Source organism: Phyllosticta citribraziliensis (genome assembly GCF_038025025.1).
Source record: "Phyllosticta citribraziliensis strain CPC 17464 chromosome Unknown J3D65scaffold_1, whole genome shotgun sequence".
Taxonomy (NCBI): domain Eukaryota; kingdom Fungi; phylum Ascomycota; class Dothideomycetes; order Botryosphaeriales; family Phyllostictaceae; genus Phyllosticta; species Phyllosticta citribraziliensis.
Genome location: NW_027117338.1, coordinates 205,642 through 225,607, shown reverse-complemented (window position 1 = coordinate 225,607; position 19,966 = coordinate 205,642). Strand labels below are relative to the sequence as shown.

The following is a 19,966-nucleotide window of genomic DNA, read 5'->3' as shown; positions in this document are numbered from 1 at the left end:
CTTACTTGCACAGCTGCGCCGGGCTTTGAGCCTAATCTCCGCTGCATGCGTACCTCTGTTGCTCACTGAGAGGCGCTCTCGCCAGCCAGCCAGCCACGTAGCTACACACAGGCGGGCTTGGTTGGTTGGTTGGATTGGAGAGTTGCAAACCACCCCTGGACCAAGCGTAATCGCCAACCGAGCAGGCGGGCGTGAGAGCAAACACCCACGTCATCTGCTCTGCCACCAGCAAGGTACTAGGCAGCCGAGACGACGACAAACGCGACTGTCATATCTCGTTCGAAGCCCATACAGGTACACTTATGTAGGCGACTACAGCACAGCGAACACAGCAACGCAACGCCATCCGACACAAAACTGCCAGACCCCGCCAGCAAAGATAGTCAATGGCGATATCTCCCACTGCTGACGACAATGAAGCGTCGCCGCTCCTTCTCTCTCGCAGCGCATCGCCCTCCTCGACCGCCTCGGCGTCCTCGGCCACACGCCAGGGCCGCCGTCATCGCCGCTGGAGCGGCGCCGCCGTCTGCCACCTCCTGGTGCTCGTCGTCGTGTGTCTCGAGTTCGCCGACGTCGTGGCAAGTCCCGCGCTGACGCGCATCTACGAGGCCGTGTACTGCCGGCAGTACTACTCCAGTCGAGGCGGCATTGGTGGTGATGATGGTGGCCAAGGAGGCCACGATTACGGCGTGGTTGGTGGGATTCCTGAGGAGTATTGCAAGGTGCCGCAGGTGCAGGGCGAGGTGGCGCTGCTCAAGGCGTGGCAGGTGTTCTTCGACGCGGCGGGAAGTACGTCGTGCGCTTTTTCTTAGAGTTTGTTTGCTTCGTATGGAGACGGGCAGAAGAAGAAGAGGTATGCGGCTGACCGCTCCCTAGGTCTCCCCTTTGCTATACCGTGGGGATATTTTGCCGATTCGTACGGACGCAAGCCGATGCTGTTGATCTTGGTCACGACCTTCCTTGCCAAATCCGTGTGGATTCAAATCGTCTGTACGTTGTTTGTCGTTTTGGTTATGCTGTCGCCCAAGACGGCAGTTGCTCCTGTGCTGATCTCGATCCAGGCTACTGTTGGAGGACGCTGCCTATCAGACTGGTCTGGCTAGGTGGCATACACTCGGTCTTTGAGGCGGTGCTGTCGCTGGCGCTGTGCTGTACACGTCCGTTGCAGACGTCACGGATCAAGATGAAAGGTGTGTACTTACTGACTGGAACCGTTGAATAGAGCTGAATGATGCAGAGTAAACGTCTTCTTCCGCATGGGCGCGGCCCAGCTCTTTACAAACTTCTTTGCAACACCGCTGAGCGCCTGGCTGATGCAATTCGGTCCCTTTACCCCGACCATGGTCGGATCAGCAATCTTCTTCTTCAGCTTCATGGTTGTATGCTTCTTGCCAGAGACCATGGAGTACAAGGAGGCTCCCGCCCTGACGACCACCGAACCAACACAAGATTCGAGTTGTGGCTCTCCAAGAGCAACAACCTTACCACACCGCGTCAAAAGCCTCGTCAAAAGTCTCCATCACTCGGTCGCGTTCTTGACGTCGGACACACGCATCCTGGTGCTCTTGCCCAGCTACAGCATCCACCTTCTCCTCTACAACACGACCGACCTCCTCCTGCAATACACGTCCGCCCGCTACCACATTCCCATCTCGCGCGCCACGCTGGTCATCTCGCTGCAGGCCGGCCTCGTCATGTTCACGCTGCTTCTCGTGCTGCCAGCGCTGGCCCACCACCTAACCAAGCGCCTGCACTTCGCCGCGCAGCGCAAAGACCTGCTCCTGGCGCGCTGCTCCGCCGCCACGCTGGCCGTCGGCTTCCTGGGCATCGGCCTCGCGCCGTCGCTGCCGTGGCTCATCTCCGCGCTCCCCGTCCAGGTCGCCGGGTGGGGCGTCATGTATTTGATCCGGAGCTTGGTCACCAGCTTCGTCGAGCAGCATCACGTCGCCCGGCTGTACACGGTGTTGACGCTGGTCGATGCCGCGGGCCTGATGGCGGGGACGCCGGCCATGGCGGGCTTGTTTGATTGGGGCTTGTCGGTGGGAAGTTGGGCGAGTGGGCTGCCGTTTGTGGCGTGTGCGGGAGCGCTGGTTGCGGTGGCTGTGGCGTTGCTTTGGATCCGCTTGGATGATGAAACCAAGGTTGAGGATGTCGAGGGGGAGCGGTCCTTGCTCTTGTCTGGGGAATGAAGTTGGATGTTTTTTCTTTTTGTACTTGAAACGATTTAGCTTTAGATTTCTCTGTGTTTTTGATTTCTAGAATTAGCGAGATAGCCATAGATAGATTAGACTTGGGGGACGGCAGCGTAAGAGCAATAGTTGAAATCATCAGCACGAAGCACGCTCGATTGACGTGAAAAGCGATGGTGTTCATGTTTTGTTTGGTCAGAGCTCCAAACGCGGACGTCATGGTGGTCATGACTCAGCCGCTGGCGGGTCGACGAGTCAGCCGAGAATCCGGGGAAGCAACCGAGGTGGACAATCACATGCATCTGTCGAGCTACCTGCGCTTCCACTTAGCACCCAGTTCCTCGTCAGGTTCCGTTGCGACTGCATCCACAACTTCATCGCATCTCCCGACTCGTTCAACGGGCGAGCATGCCATTTCTTCCAGAGAAGATTCTCCGTCTCCAGATGCGCAAATAAGCGCTCACTCCCGCCATGGCCGTTCAGTCCAAGCTTCTGTCCTTGGACCGCTCCACCTTGGACCGCTCCAAGGCCCTCGTGAACGAGCTTACTTCGCAGTACCTGAAGCATCGGACTCGCATCTCCCGCGCCGTCTACCTCACCCTGTTTGTGGCCCTCGTCAACCGCATCCGCATCGCCATCTCCGAACAAAAGGCCGCATCCACCCGCCAGGCCGAGGTCCGCAAAGCCGGCACTGGAGCGACTGAAGGTGAAGCTACCGCGAGGAAGAAGGTCGAGCTCAATCGCGAATTCTTCAGAAACCTCTTCCGGCTGCTCAAGATTGTCATACCAGGATGGCGGAGCAAGGAGCTTCGACTGCTCATCAGCCACACCGTGTTCCTCGTCCTGCGGACGCTGATCAGTCTGTACGTCGCTGAACTGGACGGAAAGTTGGTGAGCAGCCTTGTTCGGGGCAGGGGCAAGGACTTCTTGACTGGCCTGGTCTGGTGGATGACGGTCGCCATTCCCGCAACCTTTACGAACTCAATGGTAAGATGACGATACTCCGCTTCACTCTACTGTCGCTGATCGATGATAGCTTTCGTATCACCAATGCAAACTCTCCCTTCAATACCGAACCCGCCTCACAAATTACATCCACAACAAGTACCTCTCACAGATGACCTTCTACACCCTCTCCGCCCTCGATGATCGAATAAAGAACGCCGATCAGCTCATCACTGTCGACGTTGCCAAATTCTCAAACAGTCTTGCCGAGTTGTATTCTAACATCGCGAAGCCGGTTTTGGACATGATAATCTACAACTACTCGCTGTCTCGCAGCGTTGGAGGAGAAGGTCTCTTCATGATGAGCTTGATCGTGCAGCTTTCGGCAAGCATCATGAGAGCACTGACACCGCCGTTCGGCAGATATGTGGCAGACGAGGCGCGCCTGGAAGGCGAATTCCGATTCCAACATTCCAGGCTCATCGACTACAGTGAGGAGGTCTCGCTATATGCTGGCCACGAGGCGGAGAAGGACACGCTCGACAAAGGATACTTTACCTTGATCAAGCACGTTAACCGGATTTTGAGAAGAAGATTTTACCATGCCATCATGGAAGACTTTGTCATCAAGTACTTCTGGGGTGCTCTAGGATTGATGCTCTGCAGCGTGCCCGTGTTCTTCAAAATACCTGGCGTCGCTGGCAACAACATGGGAGACCGGACGGAAAGTGAGTATCAAATGTTTTCCTGCTCCCATGGTTCTGGGCTAACTGACTCTCTCAGGTTTTGTCACCAACCGGCGCATGCTCCTCAGTTCCTCGGATGCTTTTGGACGTGTCATGTTCTCCTACAAGGAAATCACCGAATTGGCAGGGTACACCTCACGTGTTTCTACCCTCCTCGATGTGATGGACGAGATTCAAGCTGGCCATTTCGAAAAGAAGCTGGTGTCATCAGCAAATACAGAGGAGAACGCAGTCGTGTTGAGAGGTCGCGGCAAGGTGTCCGAAGGAGAGGATATTGAGTTTGTGGATGTGCCGATCGTTTCGCCAAATGGTGACATCCTCGTGCGCGCCCTCAGCTTCACCGTAAAACCTGGAGACCACCTCTTGATCGTTGGACCCAATGGATGCGGCAAATCTTCCCTCTTCCGGATTTTGGGTGGCTTGTGGCCGGTGTATGGTGGTACAGTTAGAAAACCACCGTTCGAGGACATTTTCTATATCCCACAGAGGCCTTATTTGTCACGAGGAACGCTGCGGCAACAAATCACCTATCCGGATAATTTGAGGCAGATGCGCGACAAGGGCATCACGGATGCAGACCTCCTGCGCATACTGTCGGTCGTGGAGATTGAGTCGATTGTCGACCGGCCTGATGGATGGGACGCGGAGCAGGAATGGGCCGACGTTCTCTCCATTGGTTTGCAGCAGCGCGTCGCCATGGCCAGGTTGTTTTACCACGCTCCAAAGTACGCCATCTTAGATGAGTGCACCAGCAGTGTGACGCTCGAGATTGAGAGAATCATGTACGACGAGGCAAAGAGGCTGGGCATCACCTTGATGACTGTGAGCCACCGGAGAAGTTTGTGGAAGTACCACTCGAACATTTTGCAGTTCGACGGACAGGGTCATTACATTTTTACAAAGCTGGATGCTGAGCGGAGACTGCAATTGGAGGAGTAAGTCCCGAACTCCCAATTTCAAATCGATGGATGCTAACGGCCATACAGCGAGAAGGAAGAGCTGGAGCTGCAGCTGAGGGCGGTGCCGGAGATTGAGAAGCGGATTGCCGAGTTGACTGCCTAAGGTTGAGTGCATGTTGGATGAGCAAGCGCTCCTCCTCGATCTTTCAATGCTGTGGTAGCGTTCCTGTCAGGTGCATGCCTATAGAATATGTCAACGAGGAGCACACTTGGATCCACAGTCCATGAGCGATTTGAATTTTCGTCATTCCTACTTGCTCGCATACAGAAATAGATCAAAGACGAACCCTCATTTATGAGCAGTTGCTATCATGTGATGTTGTTTGGTGCGCGCCTCGACGCGTTTCCCTTGGGGACGGGATGGTGGGCTAGCCGAGAGCTCGCCTCGGGACGGCGCGTCGGTGGTGTTCGTCAATTCGGACTCGACCACCAACAAAGGGAAGCGCCCGCGTCATCTCCAGCTGTCACCTAACCTTGTACCCCAAGCTCCCCGCGACCACCACCCCAGCTTTCCGAAAATCGCCCTCCGTATCATCACCGAACCGTACCTCTCAGACGATTACTCCTAGTAGTCGCGCCCGCTACAACCTCTAAAAGCTTCGTGTCATGAAGTGCGCATAGCCACAGGACGCCGCGCGAGGGACAACACACAAGCCGCGATAGCACGCCAACCTCGCATCCACCACCACCACCATGGGCGATCAAGTCGATCTTAAGGTCGGCCAAGTCGTCGAGCTCGTCAATGGCCGCGTCGCGACGGTCCGCTTCATCGGCGGCACCCACTTTGCGGCAGACGAGTGGGTTGGCGTAGAATTCGACGATGCGTCGGGCAAAAACGACGGCTCCGTCCAAGGCGAACGATACTTCGACTGCGAGCCCGGCCACGGCATGTTCTTGCGCCGGACGGGCGTCTCGCACGTACTAGAGCAACCGAAACCCAAGGCGCCTGCGAAGCCGGCGGCGGCCTCCGCGGCAGCGGCTGGGAGGCCTCCGGCCAAGTCTGTGAGCAGGCGGCCGGGAGGCTCTGTGGACCAGGGCAAGAGCAGGCCGAGCAGCGTGGTGACCGAATCCACGACCAACAGGCCCAGGCTGGGGAGTCGGCCCACCAGCATCGACACCGGGAGGGGAGCGGCCTCGGCGGGGACCAAGATTGGGGTGAGCTGCTTGTCCACGCCCGCCGCCCTGGCGCGAAGACTGATTCGTTGTAGTCTCCTACAAAGCGACCAGCTGCTGGCTCAATATCTCAGCGCGCGCGCCCTAGCATAGGTGGCGCTACTGCGGCGAGCAGAAGGGTGTCCAATGTTGCGTCTTCTGCTGGTAAGACTGCGACGCCGGCCGCACCTAAGCACACGCCCAGACCCTCTCTGGGCGGTCCAGCTCGCTCGGGTTCAGCAAGGACGTCGAGTACAGACACTCCCAAGCCGACCGCTCGTCAATCTCTTAGTGCGGCGAAGCGAACCCCATCTGATACCGGAAGTTCGACTCCAACGAGTACGCAAGCTGCTCAACGGAGCACCAGCAGTTCGCAAGATAAACAACAAATTCAGGAGCTCACCACGAAGGTTGCCTTCCTCGAGTCCAAAAGAAACGAGGACCGGGAAAGGATTGTGACCTTGGAGCGCGTTCAAGAAGAAAAAGACAGGTTCGAGCAAATCATACAAAAACTGCAGAACAAGATCCAACCGCTTTCCCATGAGAACGCAGAGCTGAAGAAACACCTGAAGGATGCCGAAGGCAGGCTGGAGCAGGTGGAAACTCTTCAAGCGGAGCACGAGTCGATCATGGAAATGGCGACGCTGGACCGGGAGATGGCAGAGGAGCAGACCGAGGCGTACAAGGCAGAGCTCGACGCCGTCAAAGAGAAGCTCGAAGAAATCGAACTGGAGAATGAAATCCTTAAGGGCGAGAACGATGAGCTCAGCAAGGACATGAGTCCTGAAGAGCGGACAAGCCAGGGATGGATTCAGATGGAGCGGGAGAATGAGAGGCTGCGCGAAGCCCTCATCCGTCTGAGGGACATTACTCAGCAGTCTGAGTCTGAACTCAGAAGCCAGATCCAGGGCTTGGAAGAAGACGTCCAAGAGCTGTCTGGTGTCAAGGAGCTCTACGACGAAACCAAGGCCGCGCTCGCGGATGCTGAAGCTGACAGAGAAGAACTTCGTCAACAACTCGAGGCCGCTCTCGGTGCCGAGGAGATGATTGAGGAGCTCACCGAGAAGAACCTCTCGCAGAGCGAGTACATTGAGAACTTGAAAGCCACCATCGAAGAGCTCGAGACGCTCAAGGAACTCAACGACGAGCTTGAGATTAACCACGTCGAAAACGAGAAGCAGCTCCTCGAACAAATCGACTACAAGGATGCTGTCATTACAGACTTTGGCCGCCGCGCTCTGCAGCAAGACGAGACGGTCGCAGACCAGGAGTACACCATCATGAGATTCCGCGAGCTGGTCACCAACCTGCAGTCAGACATGGAAGACATGCGGGCGTCGAGGGAAATCAGCGAGACCGAAGCCCAGGAGCTGAACAGCCGCTCCAGAGCCATGATGGATCTCAACAGGCAGCTGCAGCAGTCGGCTTCTAGCACAAAGGTCAAGACCATCGATATGGAGCTTCGGAAGCTGGAGGCCCAGGAGGCTGCCGAGCATCTTGCCATTGTGCAGCTATTCCTCCCTGAAGCCTTCCACTCGGAGAGAGAATCGGTGCTCGCCCTGCTGCGCTTCAAGAGGATCGGCTTTAAGGCTTCACTCATTCACAACTTTGTCAAGGACAAGGTGTCGGGCGATGCGCCCGTCGCCGACGAGGACATTTTCGAGGCTTGCGATGTCCTTGACAAGCTCACGTGGGTTTCAGCCATGTGCGATAGATTCGTCACGGCCATTTCGACGTGCTCGCTGGATAAATTTGCCAGGTTCGAGGGCGCTCTCTACGAGCTCGAGCCCGTCGAGCGTGCACTTAATGGCTACATTGAGGCTCTGAAGAACGATGAGCTGAAGGAGAAACTCGTTGCGGAGGAATTGCATCGGTTAGTCTTCCCCTCTCTTCGTAAAGAGCTCGCTAACACATTTCAGGTCAATCGCTGTCATGGGTCATTTGGCCGAGAGACACCTGGGCGACAGTCTCGTCGCTTACGCTGACGACGTTCTCATGCGCACTCTACTCATGCAAAGCCACCTCGAGACGACCGCGTCAGCACTGGCTCTCGTCAAGATGGAGGTCCAATCCAAGGTCCACGAAACCGAAGAGAACGCATACGACGGCATTCAGCGCTTCGTCGAAAAGACAGAGGCCATCATTGCGCAAACACGCAGCACAAAGGTCATTGTTGGAAAGACGCTCAGGGCGCTTCAAGAGCATAAGACAAGGTCCATGACCATATCTGGTGACACGTCGCCTCAGTTCTGCGAGTGCCAGGACACTGCTGAAGAGCTTGCCATGTACACGCGGGCACTTGGAGAAAACATCTTCCGCCTGCTGCACGAGGAGGGCCGCAACACACCCTTCTCTACCAGCGAAGTTCGCAATGTCATGTTCAAGACGTCTGAATCTGTGTGGTCTGTGTCAGAATCAGATCTGTACACAACCTTTGCCGCCAAGCTCCGCCAATTAGTCGACGTCATTACTGAACTCAGCAACATGACGTCGGATCTGGAGATGGTTGTAGAATTCGAAAAGACACCGGCGCCCTGGGTTCTCCGGTCCAAGGAACTACAGGACAGCAAGATTGTGTCCATCGACGCCGAAGAGGAGATTCGGCGCCTCAAGGAAGAAGTCCACGGCCGGACCATGCAGATCAAGCTCCAAGAGCAGCGCCACGAAGAAGCCACGGTCAAGATCGAGCTGCTCGAGAGCCGGACGCGTGACGCGTCCAAAAAGGCGCAGCGCATCACGGAGCTGGAGCGCAAGATCGACGAGCTGCGCGCCAAGGAGCGCGAGCTGGTCGAGCAGCACCAGCAACACATCGACGCGCTCGCGGCCATGGAGACGGAAAAGGAAAAGTGGAAGGGCGAGGCGGAGAAAGCAAAGGCGCTCGAAGCCGCCATGGGCGGCGAGCTGGGCGCGCAGCAGCGCGGCGGCGAGAAGACGGTCGCCACCAAGCGCGAAATCGACGCCCTGCGCAGGGACATCGAGTACCTCGAGGCGGCCAACCGCTACCTGCGCAGCACCAACCGCCGCGAGCAGGGCACCGCAAAGGCCGCGGCGTCGCGCGACTCGTGGCTCAGCCTGCCCGTCGTGCCCGGCGGCCGCAAGCCGGGCGCTCTGTCGTCGCGCGAAGCCGCCGTGCCCAAGCACCGCCTCGCGCTGCAGGAACTCACCAACCTGCCGAGCGTCGCGCGGCCCATCGACCTCAAGGCCGTCGCCGACGACGTCGAAGACGGCCCGCGCACGCGCCTCGCCTGGCGGCCCATGAAGGCCACGCCGCAGTGGCAGCTCAGCGAGCAGGAGCTGCGCAAGGCCGATGCGTGGGACGCGCTGTGGCGAGGCGACGTCGACATCGACGACACAATGAGCCCGTGGAGCGGCGGCTTGGGGTTCAGCGTCGCAACGTCGGCTCACAGCGCCGTCGGCATCGTGTCGTAACCCGTGCCCTTCCCGCATATATCACACTATAACTTTTCTGCCTTGTTGCGCGACGCACGACGTACGCCGCTCCGTTGTATGAAGGAGAGGCGTCCTTGGGGTGGGCTGTCTTTTGGCTTCCTGCTCGCTTCTTTCCTTCCATCCATCTCATCCGTCTTTCTGTCAGGCGGGCGGGCGAGCCGGTGTAGGCATGGATTGAAATGGCGGGAATGGCGCTCTGGGAACGATCGGTCTGGACTGGTTTGGTCTGCATTCTGGTTCCATGCGTCGTTCGATACCCCCTTTCCCCTTCCCCTTCACCTCCTTACCTATTCTTTCGTACATACATACTTCTCGACCTACCCATCTACCTACCTACTCTAGTCACGATTGTAAATGCCAGCCATGAAGATCCGCAATTGATTGTTAGGAGGAGGATGCGACGATGAGACGAAGCAGAAGCAAACGCGCACGTGTGGTGACATGATTCGTTCACTCGTTCGGTGCATGAGACGATCAATGCTTACGTTGGCGGTTGCAAAGCACCTTAGGAGTCAAGTCGAGCTGAACGTGCTCAACAGCCAGCGACCGTACTTTACAGCCGACCGGCCTTGTGCAAGTGTCCCTGTTGCTGCTGTTACTGTGACAGATGCGTTCCACGATAAGAGCCCTCCTGCAGGAGTAGAGAAGAAGGGAAGAGAAGAGGAGAGGAGACGAGGACGACTGCCTCATCTGACGTCATGAATATGTATATATTAGATTCCCAATGCGTGCCATAAGTGAACGGAAGAGAAGAACGCCATCTCGCCATGCCCGCCTACCAGAATGAACCTGCCTGCCTGCCTTGCTTGCCCGCCCGCTTGTCTCTGAAAGTGTATGGGGAGATGTGAAGAAGAGAAACGAGGAAGGGGAAACGAAAAGAACCACTAGATCAAGACCACCGCGCACCTCCCTACTTAACCTTACTCATGATAGTCTCCAAGCCCCTCTCAACCTGCACCGTCGCGGCCTTGGCCTTGACCTCCTTAATCAGACTGCGATCCGAGTCATCTCTGACCCTGAGCACGCTCTCGACCCAGCCGACATTGAGGTCCCAGTACTCGACCTTGAAGCTCTCGAAGACGGACGGCAGGACGTGCTTGTCGGCCTCGAGCAGCTGCACGAAGCGCTCGACGACACGCCACTTCTGCTTGATGTCCGGGCCGGCGGGGAACTGGCCGAAGAAGTCGAAGACGGCGAGCACGTCGTCGCGGATCTTGTCGACGAAGGGCTCGGTGCGCTTGAACTTGGCGCCCTTGTTGTGCACGGATGAGAGGTAGCGCACGAGCAGCTCGTCGGCGAGCTCTTCGATCAGCACGTCGCGCAGCGATGGGTGCAGCACCGGGTCGTAGTCGTTGAGGTAGTCTTGGAACGTCGACACGATCTGCCCGACGCGCTTCTGCGCGTACCATGCCGGCGTGAAGAACTCGGCGAGGATGGGCCGGAAGTCGACGTCGAAGATGAGCCGCACGAAGACGGTCAGGCAGTGCGTCGAGAGGTCGACGTAGCCGTCGCGCAGCACGTCGATTTGCGACTGCGCCGTCGCCGAGTACTGCGGCGACGTCAGCGGCACCAGCTCGCGGCTGAAGCGCGAGAGGTACGATCCGCCCGTCTGCGCCTCGTCGTCGCCGTCGTCGATGCACGCGATTTGGTCGTTGGCGATGGCCACCAGCCAGTCTTGTAACGGCTGTAGCCCGTCGGGATCCCCCGCGCCCTGCGTGTACTTGTCGAGTTCAATGTCCACCAGCTCCTCCCACAGGCGCTGGCGAGACATGAGGGCTTTGAACATTGCGTCGATGACGCCCTCCGCCACGTCGGTGCGGTCGCTGCTGCCAGCCACTGCGAGTTGCTCGCGCAACATGGACCACATGTCTCCGAGGGTTTTTGTGCGGAAGTATCCATTGACATCGGTGTCCAGGCTGTTTTCAGCCCGGGCGATGAAGGTTTGCTTGTCTGTCGCAGACATGCGAGACATCCACTCTTCGACAGCCTTGATGATGAGTTGTCTGTACTCGCGGACGAGCTCGGACGCCCGGTTGTCGATGAGATGCGGCGTGAGGTCGTCTTCCGGCACGCCCAGCTTCCCCATCTTTCTGTAGTACTTTTCTTCCCAGTGAATTATTGCGAGCATGTTAACGGGCTTGAGCTCAGGGTCGTCAATGTGCGAGACTAGCCAATCATGCATCATCTTGTGGTAAATCATGTAGTAAGTCTTGAAGACCTTCCACTTCCGAGGCATCAAGTTGACCATGCCGAGCTTGACCGTATTGAGATCATTAAAGAACCACCGGAGACTCTTCTCCAGCTTGTCTGGATCCTCGAGGAAGGCTTCTTTGGTATCTTCAATCTTTTCTCCAGCCGACAGCTCAATGGCCTTGAGAAACTTCTCCTTGTACCCGCGGAGCTCCTTGGGGCCGGTAGCAATAGACTTGAACCTGGCAGCCAGGTCCTTGTAATCCCTCTGGGCATCCTGCAGAGCCTGAACCTTCTTGTCGATCTTCTCCTCCTCTTCAATGACCAATGCCAATCTGACGACCATGCCATTGTTGCCAGTCTGCACCAGGGGAATGAGATTCATGCAAGCCAGACCAACGTGCTCGTCAAACGTCTCGACGACCCTGTCCAGCCGGTCAAAGTAGTCTTGCAGCGTGCCTCCACTGTCCAAGCGCAAATTGTTGACGAGCTCCAGGCTGAGGCTGTCGTCTTCACTGCTCTTGATCTGATCCATGGCGGCATCCCTAATGTTGCGCAAACGATTCAAGCCAAAGTGTATCTGCAGCAGGTTCGGCTGGTTCTCCAAGTCCTGCTCGTCGTCGTCCAGCAGGCGCTCCGTCTGCGCCATCTCGCGCTCAAACAGGTCAATGTCCTGCTTCATCTTCTGGACGGCCTCGAAGTTGCGGTGCGTCTGCGCGACCAGGTTGATGTGCGGGAAGTCGCGGATCATCTGCTGCGCCTCGGCGCACAGCTTGTCTATCGTCATCATCTCGTCCTTGATGAGGTTGACGGTGCGCTGGCCCTCGCCGATGCTGTTCATGCCCGACTGCGTGATCTCCAGCTGCTCTTTGAGTCCATGGCGCAGCTGCGCGTCCACGGCGGCCTTTTTGCGCGTGAATTCGGCCTTGAGCGAGGCTATCTTGTCCAGGTCTTCGGGGTGCCGCAGCAGCTCGGCCAGCTTCTGGAGGCTGGGGGAATCCGCATCGTTCATGCTGGTCTCCGGGGGCGTTGGATGTGACGATGGAGCATTTGGCCTTTCAGGGCGATGGGTTTAGGGAGGTCCAGAGAGTCGGGGCAGCCGGCGGGGTATTAGTTGTGAGGTAGTTTGTGTCTTGGGACAGCTCCGTATGCGGGAGCGGACGTCTCGGTGTCCTGTTGAGAGGGCAGGTGTCCGCGTTGCCGGTCGTCAGCAGTGTTGACTGACTGAATGCGGCCATGACTTATTCAGCGACTCCCTGCCTCGTGCCTGGGCCCTGATGATGGCCGCGGCTCTTGGCACGACTGCGGCTTTCTCCAGACATTCCCGCGCAACAACATATTCCACGATACCGTCCTCCGCTCCACTGCGCCCTGCTCAATCCCTGGTGCCAATCGCACCGGTAAGCCATCCTCCACTTTCGCTACCTCAGTCTCCAAGTTGACTCAATCCTCTCTCGACCAGTCCCTCCGTCCAGTCCTCTCAACCCGCTCCGCACTCCCGCACAACCACCACCACAACCACCACCATGGCCTACTTCCGGATAACGCTCCTCCGCTCCGCCATCGCACTGCCGAAAAAGACACAAGGCACGCTCGCCGCGCTCGGCCTGCGCAAGCGCATGTCGACCGTCTACCACCCGGTCACGCAGTCAGTGGCCGGTATGATTATGCGCGTCAAGGAACTCGTCGACGTGCACGAGGTCGAAAAGCCGCTGTCCAAGGCGGAGCAGAGGGAGCTGAGGAGACCGGATCCTGGGTACTTTGTCGAGAAAAGGGCGTCGGAAAGGTCGTCGGAAACGACATTGGAAACGACGTCGGAAACGTCGTCGTGATTGCGCTCATGCTACCTACATGTACCTGTCAGAGGTACACACAAGCAACAGGCTTTCCCCAAAAATGCGTCTCGTTCTGGATGCAATGTCACTTGAAACTTATCCGGTTGCCGACGCAAAAAGCGGATGGATTGGCGATGCCCGACACGAGGCGCAGGCGTGCATTTCAGGCGTTCATGGTTCGAGGGAAGACGGTCAGAGATGCAAAATGACTGAGCGAGCGGCTCGTGGTCTATTACATACACCAAACGACAGCGCCATGCTAGAGTGCTATGTCGCTTCCGCGCCTTCTTGTAAAGGGAGCAAAGAGAAAACAAGGATAGAAAAAACTTGGTCGACCATGCATACTGAGACTTTTAATGCTACAATGAAACCCTCAAAAGCCCATCAATCATCCTCTAGGCCGTTGTGCCGTAACATCATGCCTGTCGACATCATCAAAATGCCCACTACTCCTTCAAGCAGTAGGAGTAGCTTTACTCATCGAGATGAGACGCTTAACGCCGACCTGTAAACTGATTAGTCCAGACTCGATAAGACCAAGAGTTGCCCGAGCATTAACTTACCATCCAGTTACTACCTTCGTCGTTCTTGTTCTTCATCAGCTCCGTGAACAGCGCCTGCGCTTCCTCGTACCGCCTGCCTTCGATTTGCCTGCTCAGCTCGACCATCTCCTGGACCGTGTCCGGCTTGAGCAAATCTTCGTTGTTGAGGTGATCAAACAAGATGTTCAGGCGCTTCTCAGTGTCGACGACCTGGGGCATAAAGTTTGTCGGAGCCCGCGCCTTGACGCGTGCCATGTCTGCGGCCAAAATCTCAAAGACTGGCTTCGCAGCTTCGGAGATGTGAGAACGGTCACCAGGGGCTGTGAAGTTGATTAGCCAAAGTTCCAACGGGGAACTACGCTAGACTCACGGTACTTGGGCTTTGGTGGTGGCGGTGGTGCCGCAGCCGAACTATTCGACTGACCGGTCCCAGGCCTCTCAATGCCTGCAGCAGGGGGCGGGCCTGCCCTCGGGGGGCCCGCCGGAGGACCACTCGGGGGACCCATCCGTGGCGGGCCCTGAGGCGGCGCCATGGGGCTTTGAGAAGGAGGCGCCTGGGCGAACTGCTGCTGTGGCGCATACGGGTTTGGCGCAACCTGTCGCTGCGGCGGAGCCATCTGAGGTGCAGGCTGTGCATTAGGAGACGGCGCGTAACGGTTGGTCGGAGCAGCCGAGGGTGGCGGAGGGTTATATGGCGAAGGGCCGCGTGGGATAGTTGCTTGCGCAGGGTACTGCTGGGGCTGTTGTGGCGGCGCGTATGCAGCCGCGGCTGCTGAAGGGGGCCTTCTGGTGGGATCCAACTGGTTGATCGGGGAGCCGACCTGGCCCGGAGAAGTGACAGGAGGTCCTTGAGGAGGCCCCTTGGGCGGCGGGGGAGGCGTTGGCCGACCCTGAGGCATGTAAGGAGATCCGCCGGTTGGCGGATGTGAAATAACATTCGGTGCTGCGTTGGGGAACGGGGACGTAATGGCACCACCGTTGCCGCCTGGGGTGCCCCGACGGGAAGGCTGTTTCGTTCCAAAGCCCTCAGGAAGGTCATTCCAGGCAGAGACGTTGGCGGCCTGGGATGGCGGAGGACCGGCTGGAGACGAAGTTGATGCTCGAGGAGGGGGCGGGAGAGGCTGCTGCTGCTGCTGTTGTGCAGGCTGGAATCCACCGTACCCATAAGGGTTAGGCTTGGGAATATTGGCCTGCGGCGGCTGATAGCCTACGGGAGTGTAGCCACGAGCAGCGTTGGAAGCCCCGTACGGTTGCGCAGGCTGGATCGGTTGGCCCGTGGGAGCGTAAGGGTTGGTGATAGGAGCAGGGGCAGGCGCGGAAGCTGCCGGGCTTGCGCCAACAGGTTGGTATGTGGGAACAACACGCTGAGGCCTCTGGCCGACACTTGTCGCCGTGGCGGTCCTTTGGTGAGTGGGTTGAGCAGCAGCCTTTCTCGTGGCCATCCTGACCCTGTTGCGCGCGAGCTCGGCTTCGTTGTACTTGTCAGGCAGGAAGTCAAGATACTTCTCAGCCTCTTGAAGCTGGCCATGAGAGGCAAGCAAGTCCGCATATTCTGCGTACTTCGCGTACAGCGGGGCGAGCTTCCAATCCGAGGCCTTCTGGCGATCCGAATCCTGGAACTTGGTGACTTCGCGGAAAATGGTGACCTTCTCGATAAAGTTCTGAAGAGACCTGGCATGGATAGAGAAGCTGGTATCGCCTTCATTGTGCTCGATTCCGGCAGCCTCGCTCTCCTGAAGCTCCTGAGCCCAGTTGCCGACAACCTTCTCCAGCTTCGAGCCAGCGAGGTAACAGAACGAGGCGTCTTTCCTCAAAGATCCTGCATTTCCAGACTCTTGAATGGCTTCCTCCAGACGGTCACCAAGCGCCTCGCACAAGTCGGGAAAGTCAGCGTGGTCTGCGTAGGTGCAGAGGGTGGCCATGACCTCTTTCCAGTTCTCCAAGTCGGCATTGTAGACCACGTCCCAGAGGTTCTTTCCAACCACGGACGCAAGCAGACGCAGGTAGTTTGGTCCGTCCGACTTCTTCTTGAAATAAGCGGATTGAGCCTTGTCGATACACTTTTGACCACCGCAGATGGCAATCATAAAGGCATCGGACAGGCGGTCTTCCTTGAGGCAGATGTCCAAGGCCTTCTCGAACTGACCAAGCATCAAGGCCTTGGTGATATTCTTGTCGGCTTCCGTCTCGTTGCCGGTGAAAATCTTGAAAGGGTTGTTCGTCTTCGCACCCTTGGTAGCGGCGAGATCCGCCAAGAAGTTTTCACTTTCTCCAGACTCCTCGAAAAAGGAGGATGGGTCCTTTTCTGAAGTTCCATTGGTCTTGGCCTCTTCTTGAGACTCCTCAGCCTTTTCAGCCTCGGAAGTGGCACCAAAGCCCAAATAGTCCACCAGCTTCGTTCGAGATCCGGATATCAACGTCTCAATGACTGTCCAATCGGCCTTCTCCTCCTCAGTCTTGGCCTCGGAGATCTTGGCCTCGCAGATACTGGCCAAGTCGCCGCTCTTCAAAGCCTGTTCGAATTTCTCAGTGGCCTGTCCAATGGCAGAGTCGACGGCAAAGGTCGAAATGCTAATCTTGGACTTCTTGGTCGACGCGTCGGTGCTGAGCTTGACCAACTTGCCTCCAAAGCCAAACGAGGCGCCAACCGGCTTGCGGAGCCACTTGGGAGCCTGGGGAAGCGTAAAGGTCGCCACCTGCGGCTGCGTCTGAGCCCTGGCGAAGAAGTCCTCTCCGTCAAGAGCAGCAGCCGCTTCTGTGCCAACATCCGCTTCCTGCTTTGTATTCTGGAGCGTTTGCACAGCAATCTTTCCATCGAACGAAGCAGTCGCAAGCAAGTTCGGATTGTGGGGATTGAACTCGGTCTGGAAGGTCCAGTTGGTGACAACGGGAAACTCTCCAAGAGGTTGACCACTATGCGGGTTCCAGCAAATTGTCCTGTTGTCCTTGCCGCACGACAAAAGCAGATCACTGTCGGAGGTACACCACGACAGAGAGAGCACGCCTTGGTCGTGCCCCTTGAGAATACGTTCAGGGGCATTGGAGTTGCGCAGGTCCCACATCAAGATCAGAGGCTCTTGGTCGTTGGGGACCGCAGTCATCAACTTGGTGGGCACATCGGGATCCCATGCCACAGCGCTGACAGCCTTTCTCTGGTAATTGTTGAGGATGAGGTTCTCCTTCTTGGTCTTCAAATCCCAGACCGTTACGAATCCACCGCTGCTACCAGTGGCCAAAATGTAAGGGACCTTTTTGTTCCAGTCGAGAGCTTCGAAGTCGTCGGCGCGTGCAACAGAGTTCCCCAGGCGGAACGGGTTCGGGTTGTTAAGGTCGGTGATGTATAGCTCGCCTTTTGCGCCGGCGGTGGCTAGGAGCTCGGGTTTGAAGGGGTTGAATTGAAGCGCCTTGATAGCAGCGCTGTGCTTCTCGGTCCGGGAAAGGAAGGCTTCGCTGGATATATGTTAGAGCAGCGCACCATAATTTCGGAAGGTTGTCTTACCTCGACCCTTTGAGGAGCTTGTCCGCGTCCCAGAGGTCCAGGCTTCCACTTTCCAGAGCTCCAGCTATAACACCTCTCGGGCGGTCGTCGCTGGGAAGGCCCCAGGCAATGTCGTGGAATCTTGAGACGCAAAGTCAGCATCAAATACCTCCAGGATGATTGGGAAAGAGCCAATGCTTCTGGCGCACCTGGAATCTGCGCTTATGCTGCCGGCGGGTTTGAGCTCCACCGACTGGCCTGGCGAACCCAGAGCCAGGTCCCAGATTTCAAGCTGAGTCTCGTTGGAGAAGTCGGCGTCGACGGCGCCAGCCTTGGTTCCGGTAGCAATCAATGGCGGCGCGGAGCCTGGGGACCAGGCGAAAGTCGCCGTCCTGGGGATTTCCCGCAGGCGGACCATGGCTGTAGGTGGATGCGACGCGTTGGTCCGACGGCGGTGGGGAAAGTGGAGGAAACAGTTGACCGGGGTATCACAGAAAGGGAGCAGAGCCGGCGTAGCTCCTGACAAAAGACCAGCGAACGGTGGGCGTGCGAGGAGCGTGAGAAGAATACCTATGTGTAGAGTACAGGGCTAGTTTACCTCCGTCAAGGTGGCCTCGCGGGACCCGGCGCCAAGACCCCTGCATGGACCAGCCGGCGGGCAACTGCAATGCGCTCCCTCAGCAGAGCCACCAGCTTTGCGATAACATGGCAACCGACGTCTCTCTGCCTCCTAGCCTGCGAATCCGTGAGGCTTGAAGCTCTCGGACAGTTCAACACAGCGCTCCGACAAGTTGCGCCGACTGCGACTCCACCTCCAGATCCAAATCGCCGGTCCGCCGCAAAAGCCAACATCCGCACGTGATATCGAACTTGGAACTTTCCGTTCGACATCGTCCACTTCAGTCCGTCCACACCCACTGCGCGGACTGCCAACGAGTTGATCGCGCGAGCATGGCGGAGACTGCGCGCCTCAAAGCGACCGTCTACGTCGGCGGCCTTGACACCGCCGTCACGAGCGAAGTGCTGCACAATGCCTTCTTGCCCTTTGGCGAGATTGTTGACATTTCGCTACCCAAGCCTGATCTGCCATCGTCGACAGACCCACATCGCGGTTTTGGCTACGTCGAGTTTGAGTACGCAGCAGACGCCCGGGAAGCCATTGACAACATGGATCAGTCGGAGCTGTTCGGGCGCGTCATCAAGTGCGCCGCGGCGAAACCCCAAAAGGATGCAAACGAGGGCTTGGGAAGCAAGACGGCAGTTTGGGAACAAGTTCGTAAATTCACATTTTCTTCGATTTCAAAAGCTAACAATTCTATCAGGACGGCTGGCTCGCAAAACATGCGGTCAGCGAAGACGACCGCAGGGCAGTAGAGCAAGCAAAGGCCGATGCAGATGGCGCCGTGGATCCAATGCAAGGACTAGAAGAACTCGACGTGGCAGGCCCGAAACAAGCATGAGACAGGCAGTGAGCATTTCAGCCTTTGCAAAGACTGGGCCACGCCCTGGGAGTTGCGAAGAGCCGCGGCAAAAAACGTGCTGCAGAAGCCTGGTGGATTGGGGAAGGGAGGACAACTGATCAATCCATTCTGTACAAAGAAACCCACGGGCTTCATCCGCCCATCGTCTCAATTTCGCTTCGCCTCAAGATACCCCAACCCGTCAAGCAATTTAGTCGCGGCGACCCGACCTCGAGAGGCGGAGAGTCTTGTCCCTGAAGAGAGACCTAACGACGGAGAAGATGGCAGCACCAACGGCGATGCTGGTGGCAAATGTCAGGATAATGATGTAATGGCGATGTGGTTGGGATGGGGTAGCTCTTACGCAAGGACAACACCTGTAGAGCAAAAACGGGTTAGCAAGCTGTTCGACGGCGTACGCATCCAAGTCCAATGCTTACCGAGGGGAATCAACTCCGGGGGAATCTTCTTGAGGGTGCGCAGACGCTGCGAGATGGTGTGCGCTATGCGAAATCAGCATGGTTCCAAAATCGAACATGGCGGAGCAATTGGATTGTGCCGGGGCATCAAGGGCAAGGGCGGGCCATACCGGACTGCTCCTCCTTCTACGCGCAAGTCAGTAAAGTCTTCTATACAGCTATCCAGGCACAAACTCACGGGAACGGGAGTCCTGAGACGGGGAGAGGCCCTGAGGTTGAGGAAGCGGGCCTGCATCTGCTGGCGGACGGGCGCAGCAAAGCGGACGGGCTTGACAGCCCTGACGGCCTGGAGGCCGATCATGCGAGAAGGCGCAAGCATGGTGGAGGTGGTTTGGTAGAGTGGAGAGGGTGAGGCAAAGAGATGGCCGTCAACGACGATGGAGAAAGGGAAGCAAACGGACGGATCTCGATCAGCGAGGCCAGCCCGAGCCGGACAGAGAGAGGGCGGGCGGGCCGAAGACCTCGGCGGAGGGAGACCTGGTGGCGGAGCGGGGCGGAGCCAAGCTATCCGACGGATTCCGCCCGGAACAAGCCGCCGCTT

General features: G+C 57.5%; 8 protein-coding genes across 8 annotated transcripts; 5 read left to right on the top strand and 3 right to left on the bottom strand.

Moving 5' to 3' along the window:
• Window positions 1-386: 386 nt before the first annotated feature.
• J3D65DRAFT_663332 (major facilitator superfamily domain-containing protein) lies at window positions 387-2,189 on the top strand (the record flags this gene model as incomplete). Its single annotated transcript, XM_066802654.1, has 4 exons — window positions 387-789; window positions 877-990; window positions 1,169-1,190; window positions 1,238-2,189. The coding sequence occupies 4 exons, from the start codon at window positions 387-389 to the stop codon at window positions 2,187-2,189; spliced, it is 1,491 nt and encodes a 496-aa protein (XP_066659292.1).
• Window positions 2,190-2,493: 304 nt separating this feature from the next.
• Window positions 2,494-5,137, top strand: J3D65DRAFT_608344 (ABC transporter transmembrane region 2-domain-containing protein). Its single transcript, XM_066798569.1, has 4 exons — window positions 2,494-3,176; window positions 3,226-3,862; window positions 3,918-4,815; window positions 4,867-5,137. Exons 1-4 carry the CDS (start codon window positions 2,661-2,663, stop codon window positions 4,940-4,942), a joined length of 2,127 nt encoding a protein of 708 aa, XP_066659291.1. The 5' UTR covers window positions 2,494-2,660; the 3' UTR covers window positions 4,943-5,137.
• Window positions 5,138-5,532: 395 nt separating this feature from the next.
• J3D65DRAFT_545803 (dynactin-like protein) lies at window positions 5,533-9,420 on the top strand (the record flags this gene model as incomplete). The annotated part of the gene is made up of 3 exons (XM_066796786.1): window positions 5,533-6,043; window positions 6,067-7,864; window positions 7,911-9,420. 3 exons carry the CDS (start codon window positions 5,533-5,535, stop codon window positions 9,418-9,420), a joined length of 3,819 nt encoding a protein of 1,272 aa, XP_066659290.1.
• A 539-nt stretch (window positions 9,421-9,959) lies between these two features.
• J3D65DRAFT_608341 (exocyst complex component Sec6-domain-containing protein) lies at window positions 9,960-12,800 on the bottom strand. The gene has a single exon (XM_066798568.1). The coding sequence runs from the start codon at window positions 12,641-12,643 to the stop codon at window positions 10,352-10,354; it is 2,292 nt and encodes a 763-aa protein (XP_066659289.1). The 5' UTR covers window positions 12,644-12,800; the 3' UTR covers window positions 9,960-10,351.
• Window positions 12,801-12,956: 156 nt separating this feature from the next.
• J3D65DRAFT_608339 (mitochondrial 54S ribosomal protein uL30m) lies at window positions 12,957-13,837 on the top strand. Its single transcript, XM_066798567.1, has 2 exons — window positions 12,957-13,031; window positions 13,094-13,837. The coding sequence occupies exon 2, from the start codon at window positions 13,158-13,160 to the stop codon at window positions 13,461-13,463; it is 306 nt and encodes a 101-aa protein (XP_066659288.1). The 5' UTR covers window positions 12,957-13,031; window positions 13,094-13,157; the 3' UTR covers window positions 13,464-13,837.
• J3D65DRAFT_608337 (uncharacterized protein) lies at window positions 13,659-18,061 on the bottom strand. The gene is made up of 5 exons (XM_066798566.1): window positions 17,696-18,061; window positions 17,508-17,627; window positions 14,379-17,458; window positions 14,030-14,328; window positions 13,659-13,971 (listed from the first exon to the last, which is right to left on the bottom strand). The coding sequence occupies exons 1-5, from the start codon at window positions 17,902-17,904 to the stop codon at window positions 13,921-13,923; spliced, it is 3,759 nt and encodes a 1,252-aa protein (XP_066659287.1). The 5' UTR covers window positions 17,905-18,061; the 3' UTR covers window positions 13,659-13,920.
• A 376-nt stretch (window positions 18,062-18,437) lies between these two features.
• On the top strand, window positions 18,438-18,946 carry J3D65DRAFT_643303 (peptidyl prolyl cis-trans isomerase cyclophilin; the record flags this gene model as incomplete). Its single annotated transcript, XM_066802080.1, has 2 exons — window positions 18,438-18,758; window positions 18,809-18,946. The coding sequence occupies 2 exons, from the start codon at window positions 18,438-18,440 to the stop codon at window positions 18,944-18,946; spliced, it is 459 nt and encodes a 152-aa protein (XP_066659286.1).
• Window positions 18,762-19,856, bottom strand: J3D65DRAFT_608334 (uncharacterized protein). The gene is made up of 5 exons (XM_066798565.1): window positions 19,604-19,856; window positions 19,536-19,551; window positions 19,387-19,449; window positions 19,311-19,323; window positions 18,762-19,248 (listed from the first exon to the last, which is right to left on the bottom strand). Exons 1-5 carry the CDS (start codon window positions 19,742-19,744, stop codon window positions 19,158-19,160), a joined length of 324 nt encoding a protein of 107 aa, XP_066659285.1. The 5' UTR covers window positions 19,745-19,856; the 3' UTR covers window positions 18,762-19,157.
• Between the last annotated feature and the right edge of the window lie 110 nt (window positions 19,857-19,966).

Excerpts from the sequence above, each read along its gene's own strand:
- J3D65DRAFT_608337 (XM_066798566.1), bottom strand. The coding sequence starts at position 17,904 with ATGGTCCGCCTGCGGGAAATCCCCAGGACGGCGACTTTCGCCTGGTCC. Across the intron at positions 14,329-14,378 it reads ACCACCAAAGCCCAAGTACC|CCCCTGGTGACCGTTCTCAC; the intron begins GTGAGTCTAGCG and ends TCAACTTCACAG. Across the intron at positions 13,972-14,029 it reads ACGAAGGTAGTAACTGGATG|GTCGGCGTTAAGCGTCTCAT; the intron begins GTAAGTTAATGC and ends ATCAGTTTACAG.
- J3D65DRAFT_608339 (XM_066798567.1), top strand. The coding sequence starts at position 13,158 with ATGGCCTACTTCCGGATAACGCTCCTCCGCTCCGCCATCGCACTGCCG.
- J3D65DRAFT_608344 (XM_066798569.1), top strand. The coding sequence starts at position 2,661 with ATGGCCGTTCAGTCCAAGCTTCTGTCCTTGGACCGCTCCACCTTGGAC. Across the intron at positions 3,177-3,225 it reads CAACCTTTACGAACTCAATG|CTTTCGTATCACCAATGCAA; the intron begins GTAAGATGACGA and ends GATCGATGATAG. Across the intron at positions 4,816-4,866 it reads CGGAGACTGCAATTGGAGGA|CGAGAAGGAAGAGCTGGAGC; the intron begins GTAAGTCCCGAA and ends ACGGCCATACAG.
- J3D65DRAFT_608334 (XM_066798565.1), bottom strand. The coding sequence starts at position 19,744 with ATGCTTGCGCCTTCTCGCATGATCGGCCTCCAGGCCGTCAGGGCTGTC.
- J3D65DRAFT_608341 (XM_066798568.1), bottom strand. The coding sequence starts at position 12,643 with ATGAACGATGCGGATTCCCCCAGCCTCCAGAAGCTGGCCGAGCTGCTG.